The sequence below is a fragment of the Artemia sp. Qi Xiang Cuo genome, chromosome 11 (genome assembly GCF_049724085.1).
Source record: "Artemia sp. Qi Xiang Cuo chromosome 11, ASM4972408v1, whole genome shotgun sequence".
NCBI classification, from domain to species: Eukaryota; Metazoa; Arthropoda; class Branchiopoda; order Anostraca; family Artemiidae; genus Artemia; species Artemia sp. Qi Xiang Cuo.
The window spans coordinates 23,151,070-23,163,242 of NC_142804.1; the positions used below are offsets into that span (position 1 = coordinate 23,151,070).

Here is a 12,173-nt window from a genome sequence, read left to right on the forward strand (position 1 = left end):
ATGATGTCATATTTGACTGTTTCTGCTGCCTAATTCCCTTGAGTTCGTTCTTTACTATATTCAGCTAAGAAAAAGTTGGTCTTTTTCCTGATGGTGATATATGATTCGGGAAAAATATGGAAACCTGGCTATACATGACAACTAAAAAAAAAGAAGCAAATATAATAATAATATCATTGAAAACAACCTAGTAAACGAGGGTGATTCTCAGCCAGTGGAAAAAAAAGAAGCGAACAGAGACAAAAGCCGATATTTCGGCAAGAATCCCCGCCAAGCCATCCCTTTTTTTTAAGGAAGGAATTTATTGCGTATAAATAACTGAAAGACGTAAAAGTGAGTCGTAAAAGTGTTACTTTGACCAAAGCTTTTTAAACAACGGATGCTTTGATCCACCTCCGCGTCTTTTACTTCCTGAATAAATCGCATCATCAGCACCACTAAGGGAATAAGGAGCCCCAGTCTTCCGCAGGTAGGCGAACGTCTTTCCACCCACCCAAATTTTCTCCTGAACTCCTGTATCATTAGCGGTCAATTCTTGTTGAAGTAAAATAATCTGGTCTTCTTTTGTTTTAAATAGTGAATACCCCTCTTCCATTCCGCTAAGATGTGTAACGACCTTGTAGCTGTAGCCTTGGTTAACCAAAAATCGTTGACGTTTCTGAGAATATCCCATTTCGGTGGTGTCACGGAATACCATTGGTGCAAAAGAACGCATTATAATCTTCTGAAACGGCACCTTTTTGGCTCTAAAAATTTTTCCTAACTTCTGTGCCTCCTGACGTCTAGGACCACCATCAGCAGATATCTGGATAAGGATATTTGCATCTGGCAAGTCAAAAGATGTGCCAGCAATTTTGAAGATGAAAATTGTGTTTACATCTGGATTGCTCTTAAACACTTGAAGAACTTCGAGTCGTTCAGCCTGTGAAGTAGAGACAGATAGGAAAGGTTTTTAAAAAGTAGTCCTTGAGTGCCCAGGCCTACACATTGTCAGAGAAAACAATAATTTTGTCTTGCCTCTCCTCATAGTATTTGATAAAAAACTGACAAGTTCTGTACTTATTTGGATTCATCACACACAGCATTCACTTAGGAACCGGAAACTCGGACGACAGATGTTCTTCGTAGAATTCAGTTGCCAAATGACTGATCTATATCAAATGAATTAATTTCTTTGGATAAATATTCGTCATCATCGTCCTTGTCAATTTTTGCATAAAAATTCGAAATATCTTCAGAAATTTCTGCAGCACTGACCAACAGTGCTGCAGGCTCATCAGGTTCAGTTAGTCCCCGAAGCCGTACCACGCCAAAATAACGGTGGCGTATGTGTAATTCAGTATTGGTGGCGGCGCGCCGCCAGACGTACTTAAATTTATTTAGTGGCGCGCCGATTTTTTTAATTAAAAAAAGATAAAAATTCTACTTCACCAAACACCTTCAACCTCGATCTTAATAGTAATTTTTAAATGGTTGGCTGAGAACGTACAAGAACAATATGGCAAAACAGGAATTTGTTGGGCCGTGCGGAAAGTGTTTATGTTCACCATCGATCAGACCAAGTAGAATCCTCATTTTTAGCCACTAGACCCAGGAAAACCTATGTTGTGTTTATGTTTAACATCGCATTGTTCCTATAAAATCTTGTATTTAGTCATTTTCTTCTTGTTAATGATTTCAGCTAATGTGTGTATAACTTTCAAAGTTTGAGGTTCAAACATCTCCTGTTCATCAAATACATACGAAAAGGAAGTAAAAAAAAAACAAAAAAAACAATAACAACATCGAAAAAACACTGTATACAAGTCAGATACCATGGCTTAACAACACCAACTATTTTAAATCAGCGGTTACATCACTTCAGTTACAACTGATGCAACAAAAGTGAGTTTGTTCGCTCTGCCTGGAGCCATTGAGCATCAATAAATACATGAAACCCAAAACAAACAGAAATTACAATAACTAACCGAGTCAAACTCAAAACGAGCAAAAATTAACATTAGTTGGGCTCAAAACCCATATGCCTTCCCAAGGCCAGAGCATAATTTGCAGTTTATTCAAAAAATATAAATGTTTTCACTTTTATGACTTAAATAAATCAAATAATATTAACATTTTGATTACTAAATATCAGTATATGTATATTAAAATGACTATGCACATTCATTTGTATTTTTTTCAGTAAAGGGCAAATTATATTCTGGCCTTGGGAAGGCATATGGATTTTGATCCCTATTCATGTTAATTTCTGCTCGTTTTGAGTTTGACTTGGTTATTTATTGTAATTTCTGTTTGTTTTTGGTTTCATTTATTTATTGATGCTGAGTTGTGGTAGTTTCATGCTTGGTAGATTATTTGGTTTTATTTTTGCTCATTTTTGTTTAACGGAGTTCTTTACTTTTCTTTGAAAAGCTTATTTTGTGTAAACAGTTTTTTTAATTAATTTCTGTTCGTTTTATATTGACATAGTCTTTTCATGGAAATGGAAAATAATACTTTAAATCTTTTCGTTTAATTAAGAATTTATAGTTTGGCCTGCTATTTGTATGCTGGAAAAAAATTTTCAGCAATTTTTAACAACACATACCCTTTTTAAAATCTGGTTACAAATAGTAGCGTTTAATTTAGTTTCATACCTCGTCTAGTTGACATGAAATGGAAAACTTGATACCATTCGCAAAAAAATCTGTTTACTTTCTTTCATTGCTTGGATACACTTACGATATTTTGATTTGGTTAAATTTAAAGAGCAGAAGTAGCCCCGAAAGTTTGAACATAATACCTTCGGTCGTTCTTGGGATACTGTTGAGATGTCTTATTGGGAATTAGCATTAACACAGTGCATTTTAATTTAATATTAAGGCAACATTAACTTTTCAAACATAAAGGAAAATGGGAGGATGGGCGTGGGACGGGGGTTAGTTTCCCTCCAATCACTTTTGAATGTTAAAAAGGGCATCAGCCCTTTCTAATTTCAATCGAATGAGCCCTTTTCGAAGTTTCTACAACTCCTTCGATACGAAGTGCCCTGGTCTAAACAACAACAACAACAACAAAAATGATACATTATACCCACATCTATCTTTACTATAAAAATGTCATGCCTTCCAATCACTTTCGATTGTTAAAAAGGGCACTAGGCCTTTCGATTTCCAATAGAATGATCCCTTTTTGGGTTTCTACGACAATGCTTTCTATTAACACCTTATATTCCCATAGGGCATAAATTACAACGCTTTCCCTGAGGGCTGTTAGGGTGGTTGTCATCCTCTAAGACCTAACTTCCAGAACTCTCAACTACGTTAAAAAAAATGGCTGTCTCAAAATTTTGATTGGATGTGTTTGGGGAAATGGTGGGCGTGGAAGGGGTGTTAGTTGCCTTCCAATCACTTTCGACTATTAAAAAGAGCACAAACCACTCCAGTTTCTAATTAAATGAGCCCTTTTCGAAGTTTCTACGACAACTTCTTCGATACAAAGTGCCCTGGTCTAAAAAAAAAAAAAATAATATATTGTGCCAACATCGTTCTTATATACCCCCAGGGCATAACTTAAAACCCTTGCCCTAAGGATTGTGGGGGAGTAACCTCCTCAAAAACATATTTTCTCTCTGGAGATCAGTTACTCTGAACAAAATGGCTATCTTAAAATTTTGATTTGATGTGTTTGGGGAAACGGTGGGCGTTGAAGGGGTGTTAGCTGCCTTCCAATCACTTTCGACTATTAAAAAGGGCACTAGCTATTCGAATTTCCAATCGAATGAGCTCTTTTCAAAGTTTCTACGACAACTCCTTCGACACGAATTGCCCTGGTATGAAAAAAAAAAAAAAAAAAAATACATTGTGCCAACATTGTTCTTTGCTTAGGCAGCGCGATTGCGCTACCTATGATAAAATCCTTAACTGCCGAATGATCTTTTACCTACATCTTTTTATCCAAAAATCAGAAAGAAAAATGAACAGAATTTTAAAGTGGAAGGTAGAATTTTTTTTCAAGAAAAATTTCTTCTTCTCCTTCCTACGAACCGATATACATGGCGAGCCCAAGATAACAGTATTTATCTTTAAGAAACAGATTAGCCAGGATGACGGTTGAAGCTCGGAGGTCGATATCGATGAGCAAAAAACAGAGAAAAAAACGGCGGCGTATGAGTGCTGCCGCCGCCGAAAGACTCCGCGGTGGCGACAGTGCGCTGCTGCGAGCTAAGGAGCACTCCATCGTTTTTTTTTCGGCGCTATACTGCCGCCTATTTGACGTAGATTTGGGGTCTAGGTTCAGTTCCAGTGCCGGCAATGAGAGCATCACTACTTGGTCCAACCAAACCAGCCTATGATCCAAAGGTCACGACTGAAACTCATTCCTGACTACTTCCAATAACCTCATCTGCTGAACCTCGAGTTGCATGGGTTTCTTGTATTTTGCGGTTTTTCAACAGCTTCTGAAAGACATCAATATACTGAGACTCCATATAATAACTACTACTACTACTACCAGCTCACCACAGTACACAGCGACCAGTGGCAAGCAGACCCGCACGTGCTCTTCCTCCGTCCTAGCATGTGCTAAACCTCTCTTTTTACACCCTCACATGAATTTCCCATTTCATTAAAATGCTTCGGTCGTCTTCCCGCCTTAATTAAAGATAACCAGCTCACCGCTTAGCCTTAGACAGTTGGCCAAAAAGAACAATCTTCGGCAATTGGTAATCCTTCATCCTCACAACGTGCCCTAGCCATCTCAACTTTTCTACCATTATAGCCCTAGATAGCGGTATTAGACCTCATTTTTCGCGCAGCCTATTGGTTGAAAAACGAACAGTCAGCCGGGTGCCCAGAACAATTCTTACGCAATTTCTCTGGAAACTATTTAGCAAATCTTCATCCGCTTTTCGAAGCGCCTATGCTTCAGAGTCATATTTGACTACTGTCATCACTGTAGCTTCTAATATTCTAATCTTGCTTTGCAGACTTATCTTCCTATTCTTCCCAACTTTTTTTAATTGTGAAAAAACACCCTGAGCCTTGGCTATTCTACTTTTAAAATCTTCACTGCACCCACCATCTTTACTAATACTACTACCAAGGTAAGTGAAGCTTACCTTGGCCTTAGGATAATGGACAAAGGGTCATAAATTTCTTTCTAAATTCCTTTAGGCACTGTTGTCTTACTCAGTCTTTTAAAATATTAAATTGTCTTTAGTCTCCAGTCCTACGCTAACGGCAGCGTAAAACGAATATACAGTCAACTTATACTCTTTTATATACTTGGGTTGTGAAACTGGTTTAGCAATGGCAATCAAAAAGACAAGGGCGTGTTTGCACACTGGAGAGAAAGACTCAAGGAAAATGTGACCATTTGAGAACACAGAGGACGAGATTCGTTATTTGGCTTGATTGTCATGTCATTTTTATAACCTTTAGAAATAAATGTATCGTCTTGAGCAGAAAAATCTATGCAATCAATATCTTGTTTCGCAGCTCCAGGAAGACCCTCAGAAACATAGAAATATTGAAGAGATTCATCAAATTCTACTTCAATATCTCTTCCATTTCCTTTCTCTCTTCTACCTTTATCTTTTCCACGCGATAAATGCCAATTTCCGTAACTGATAATTTCTGAAAATCAGGCTAAGAAGACAACTTAGTAACCATCCTTATGTGTGCTCAAGTACTGTCCCTTTCAGCAACTTTTTTCTTATCTCTTTTAAATCTGTTTTTCCCAATTTCTAGGATGCTATCTGTATTTTTGTTGTAGTGCTGTTTTCTTCCAGTACATACTTCGGTTGCCTGGCTTTGACCCTTTTCTCGGTTTTACTTCCGTTTAGCTATGGTTGTAACCTATTCCTCATGTTGTATATGAACAGGCGGTTCTTGTCGAAAGATGAATCTTATTTTTAGCATCATTTTTTGGTACTTACAAAAGCATGTAGGTACAGCAATTTCCTTTAAAATAAACCCTTAAACAGCTCTATTTGATATTCCAGTGACCCACTAGCATTGAAGAAGGAACACTTTTCTGATGAATTCTAGCCGGAGGTTTCACTTATTCTCCTTCTGTTTCTACTTATCCTCCTTGGACGGCTTGGCGGAAGTCCTTTCCAAATATCTGCTTTTGTCGTTTCGCTTCGTTTTTTCCCCATGGATAAAAATTACCCTCGTTTCTTAGTTATTTTCTTAGTGTGGTTATAGAAAGTATTTATGTTAAGCTTACGGGGAGCATTTGAAAGATGTTGTCATGGTTGCAGCAACAGCTGCACCCTCGTAAAGAACGAACCAAGGCCCTGACCAGCCAAAACTTAAAAATGCGTTAAAAAAACATGTAGTGAGAAAGATTGCTACTTGTAGCTGATTCAGGAATGGGACTATAATCTCGATTAGTCTCTCGATATGTGACTATATAGTCTCTCGACAATGGTGACTGTAATCGAGATTAGTAATCTCGATAGTAAAAATTCGCTTCGAAAACAAATTTATGGGAACTTCGGAAAATAGCCTCCCATAAACGGCATTGGATCTAAAAAAAAGTTCCCCATTGGATTTGCCATTGCCAAAAACGTTTTTTAGGAAACTTACAGTTCCTTGGGTTGAACAACAAGGATAATCACTTTTTTTTGCATGGGTAGCACTGATGTGTCCTCTTTTTTCCCTCCTTTCCCTTCTTTACTCCTAGCGGGACCCTAGAAAATCAGAGATAGCAGTTTAAGAGCTCATCTGAAAGAAAATTGCAATACCTATGTGCTTTTGTAAGTACCAAAACATAATTAGTATACTTTTATTTCCTTCATAAATACAAAAAATTGAGGAATAATACCGTAAAAAAAACTACTCAAATCAACATAAAATAACAAACTCAAAACAAATACGATAAATCTTTCAAGAAATCCTATTGGCTTTTGATTAGATAGAATGGAAAACTATAAAAAAAAAATTGCATTTTTCTTATCAACTTAATAGGATATCTTGAAGAAACTTTAAGTTGAAAATAGCGAAAATATCCTTAAAGGGTTTCATCAAAATCCTACGCATTTGAAGTTAGCCTTTGTGCAAACAAGCAATTTTGACTGTACCAGCTGCATTTGGCTCTTCATAGTAAAACACTTGATTAAAAATTTATCTTTAATGATACTGAAAGGTTCTTTACCCTACCTACCTACCTCTTCCCTTTAAATTGGGAACGTGTCGAAACTGTGCCCTATCCCCTGCTCAAATCACAATTTTCACGCAGATGACCTATCAAAATAAAATTTATATCCTATTTACCATAAAATTATCCATTATTTCCTTATTTACTATTCTGCATTGTATTTTAAATAATGGCTGTCCAAAATGCCAGAATTTGGGTATATTTTCATGTTTATTTTAACCAGTCCAAGCCAAGAAATTTTCACACTAAACTTGCAAAGCAAACTCGCAAACTGGTAAAATTGGGTGTTTAAAATAGTCAACGGCCAACGTTGACTATTGATGTAGATGCACCAAATAAGAAGAGATGAATTTTGAAGCTAAGCTCTAATAAATAAGCCTCTAATAAATAAGACCAAAGTGGACAGCCCTTATTGGGTAGATCCCCCAATAAACTGGTAGACATAGCGGGTATATCTAGTGAGCACTTTAGGCATTAGAGTAATGGGGTACTACTTGTCAATAATGAACGATTTAAGGGCATTATCTAAAATTTTATAACATATTACATTAGCATAATAAATTTTTAAAGCTGCAGTATGCATTAGTAGCACAATATTCCTTCAGAAGGAAAAACAACAAAAAAACAAATACAAAATGTATCTGTTGCAAATGAAAAATATTCTGACTGTTTAGCATTATTAAAAGCACCATAAAGAACTTATACAATACTTTCAATATTTGCCTTTGGCGACACTACCAATTTCCCAGTAGATTTGATGGCAGACGGATTTACAAAAATTAACTCAATAGCAAGTTTTACTAACAATAGCTCAAAATTTTGTTTCACTCGGGACGTAAGACATGAATCACAAAAAATATACACTACCTCAAGGCGCTTAGATGTGGGTTGTTTGGCCAAAGGATGAGTAGGCGAGAAAAATGGAATACTAACGGTGATAAATCCCACAACCAAAGCAACATCTAGAAAAAGCATGCAGTAGTAACTTTTATTTACACAAAATACAGTCTTTGGTTCACTTTTTCACAGGCACATCCAACAGATTATAAATTTCCTTGAAAACCACTCTGAAAAGATCAGCCAGTCATAATGACTGAGCATTATTCATTTACAGACGAGATTTATCACGCGGTAATAGCCTTCTAACAGCTTATACCTAGCAACACTGTGCAACTACATGTTATACATATTTGTAAATATGCAAAACAATATTCCATTGTATTCCAAAATTCCCATGATAGAGTCCACTTAATCCCACAAATTAGGTAATAAAAATTTGCACTTTTTTGGAAAATCGAGTCGAAAATAGTTAATTAGTAAACAAAATGGTATTTTTTTTATCTTTGTTTCATACCCTTGATTAACAAGCATCAATATGAGCAAGATACCTAAAATAAAATTTAGCTTCAAAATGATTTATCCTATCAATACGACACTTGCTATTGTTCTACCATGAACTCTGACAATAAGTAAATTTTTAGACAAAAAAGGCTTGAAATTACAAGTTTTTTCTTTTTTTAATTGTCATTTACAAATGGAACTATAAGCCCATAACCGACCTTAACTTGAAATTAAATAAAAAAAAACAAGTTTTTTTAACTGAAAGTAAGGAACGGCGTTAAAACTTTTTTAAGTTTTAACGTCGTTCCTTACTTTCAGTTAAAAAAAAACTTGTTTTTTTTAATTTAATTTTTGAACGTTTTTGAATTAATGCAAGTTTTGATTTTGGGTCACCGTACATGAATAATAAAAAAAAATTGAATATTAATTTTACTTTTATTTGGTTAAATGGCTTTCTTGAAACCTGTTTAATTTTATTTACGAACGTTTTTATTAGTAATAAATATACGTAACTTACGAATTAACTTACGTAACGAACCTCTATATTCTTATATTTTTAATGCGTATATTAGAGGGTTCGCCCCCTAGTAAATACCTTGCTCTTAAAGCTAAAGTTCGAATTTTGTTCCAATTCTTTAAAAATCACCCCTTAATCACAAATGCCGTTAATTAGAATAAATAGCTCTTATGAAAGTACTAAATAATCTTTGGCTTAAAGAGCGAGGTATTGACTAGGGGATGAACCCAATCATAAACGTAATGTTTTGTATCGTTTTAAGTTTTGATGTTGCTCCTTACTTTCAGTTAAAAAACTTGTTTTTTTTATATATAATTTCTAATCTTTATTTAAATAATGCTGGGAAATCTGGCGCCCCCTCCATAGTAATTTCCCTTCTCCCATGAAAAATTCCTTCATGGTAAGATCCTCCCACAAAACCCCCAACCCAATCCCCCCCACGACCCGAAAAAAAATCCTCTCTAAAAAAGTCTGCATGCTTCTCAATAACCAATACTTTATGTTAACATTCGTGAAAGTTCATAGCTGAAAGCCCTCTTTCCTGGAACTTGGAGGAATTACGTCATCCTAAGACACATAGCTATTATATTTTCGACTACGTTGAACAAAATAGCTATCTCAAAATTTTGATTAGGTGACTTTAGGAGAAAATGAGCGTGGGAGGGGGCCTAGTTGCCGTCCATTTTTTGGTCACTTAAAAAGGGCACTAGAACTTTTAATTTCAGTTCGAATGAGCCCTCCCACGATATTCTAGGACCACTGGGTCAATACGATCACCCCTGGGAAAACAACAAACAAACAAATAAACACGCAGCCGTGATCTTTCTTCTGGCAGAAAATGCAAAATTCCACAATTTTGTAGATAGGAGCTTGAAACCTCCGAAGCAGTGTTCTCTGTTATGCTGAATATTATGGTGCGATTTTCATTAAGGTTAAATATCTCTTGGGGTGTCTTTCCCCCTTTTTTCGAAAATCAGCTAAATTTTCTCAGGCAAGTAACTTTTGATAGGTAGGACTAAACTTGATGAAACTTATATATTTGAAATCAGCATTAAAATTTGATTCGTTTGATGTATCTATTGGTATCAAAATTCCGTTTTCTACAATTTCGGTTGCCATTGAGCCGGGTCGCTCCTTACTTACATTTCGTTACCACGAACTGTTTGATGACGCTTATTTACATCTCGACAATCTTGGAATAAAACCTTCATGAACTGAATACTTCAACTGTATCAGAAGGTACTCAGAGTGGAGTATCTGGTACTATTTCCCAAAAACTGATTGGTCCGATAAGTACAAAACGTTCCCTTTATTCTTATAATGCAAAATCTACACATAACTATATAGATACAAACTCTAGGGGTTCTATTACCCCCACACCAACCCTCTCTTGGGGCTGTGGGGAATTTTAAATATCAATTTGCAATTTGTTTTGGCAAATTGGAATGCTGCGTGGGGAAAGATTAAACCAATTTGTTTGAAAAATATTCCAGAAAAAAATACAATAATTCAAGACTTAGTATAAATAAGCCTAAATTGCATGAACCCTAACTTAGCTGCACAGGCATGTGCAAAATCTGTGAAAATGAAGTATTTGACAGGGAAAACTTTGTGAAAAAAAAAAAAAAACTGGAAAGCCTTGGAACAATAACATCTGTAAATAGACCTTTACCCCCGTATTGGAGGCACTAAAACATTTTCATTATTCATAATTTTAGCCCCTGCAAATGGTTATAAATTTGAATCCTAAAGATAAACGGAACACCTTTTGTATGCGCAATGGCTTCCTAAAATACTCTAATCCAAGAGTTAAGCCTTTGAAACTTACAAGTGGGCTTGACAATGTAAATACACAACAAAGGCCAAGTTCTAATTTAAGTTTCAAATTAAGCTTCAAATTTCACCTTTTGATATAGCCACCCCCCCAAAAAAAACACGGTAAAATGCACTGCCTTTCCCTCGTAGAATCTAAACAGCTATAAGTTTACACGGACAAATTAGGTCATTTGACATCAGCGCTGATTCCCTTTGCCTCCATGACGGGTGGGATCGAAGGTCCCTAGAATTTACATCAGTAAACCCCCGTTTCCCTCCATGTAGACCGACTATTCGTACAAATCAAGGACCTAACCTCTTTTTATATTTATCGTTGTGGAAGTACCTTTGCGGTTTTTCAAGCATTTGAGTTTAAACACAGTAGGCAGTTTATGCGACATTAAGGCATTGCGTTGATGATGCTTCACCAAGAGACTATTAAGATTCCTCCTGAAAATACCCGTAAAACGCCTAAACAGGATTATAAGCCATGCCATAGCGATAAGAAAAGTTAAAATGCTAGAATCATCAAAAAGTCAAGCTGGGACAGAAACTGCAGTTGAAATTGACTAGAAAGGCAATTTATTTAAAAATCAACTTGATTTTGTTGTTACTTTCAACCCAACAAGTTGGTATTAGCAAATGTACAAAGACAGCGTCCTCCATAGCGCACCCGCTAATAATATGAATCAGACGCTAAAACCACTAGCCAAGAGTACTTTCCACTATCGGACCAGATTCGCTACCCAGGTCTAACTAATTCTGACCAAAGTACGAGCATCGTTCTTACAGCGAATATCAATGTCTTCATGACATGCAAACCAAAGACACACGTAGCATATAGCTTTAGAGGAGAAGATGAGGTTGTTCTGATGGGAAGGGTATGGTGCTAGGATAAAAAGAAGCTTTTTAACCACCAATATCCTCATCTTCAATCATTTTAACATGCTTTTCTTAATAGTTTCTAAGGTACGTAGGATCTTGAACATACCTTATGGATGAGTCCACCCTCCAGGTCAAATGCGCAGGCAGGTCCATGGAGCCTTGTCCAGTCCTTGAGGACATACTTAATACTTGAAGAATCATAAAAAATAAAATCATAATTCGGCCAATATGCCAAGCCCCTTTGAAGCCCAGGCTCTGGGATTTGGCCCTCCCTGCCTCTCGTCTGGTAATGCCTGCACAACTGGTTATAGAATAACTTACATATGATGGAGCTATCAGAGCCTTGCACACAGAGCAAGCTCTTAAAATGAGGAAAAAAAGGGCTGTGAAAAAGTGACAACCGTTTTTTTTATATCGGTAATATTAAAAACAGAGACCTTGTTAATATCACCTATCATAGTTAATAAAAAGC

General features: G+C 36.3%; 1 protein-coding gene and 2 pseudogenes across 3 annotated transcripts in view; all 3 read right to left on the bottom strand.

The window, feature by feature from the left end:
• Positions 1–12,173, bottom strand: part of Abcd3 (ATP binding cassette subfamily D member Pmp70) — a 91,310-nt gene that overhangs the window by 24,630 nt on the left and 54,507 nt on the right. Inside the window, exon 10 of one of the 3 annotated variants that reach the window (XM_089096594.1) lies at positions 8,011–8,105. The exons of the other annotated variants lie outside the window; for them this stretch is intronic. Within the exon in view, the coding sequence (XP_088952720.1) occupies positions 8,011–8,105 (95 nt within the window). The remainder of the gene's footprint in view (positions 1–8,010; positions 8,106–12,173) is intronic. 3 annotated transcript variants of the gene reach the window in all.
• On the bottom strand, positions 350–1,204 carry LOC148946774 (general transcription and DNA repair factor IIH helicase/translocase subunit XPB pseudogene; annotated as a pseudogene).
• On the bottom strand, positions 4,300–7,665 carry LOC148946775 (general transcription and DNA repair factor IIH helicase/translocase subunit XPB pseudogene; annotated as a pseudogene).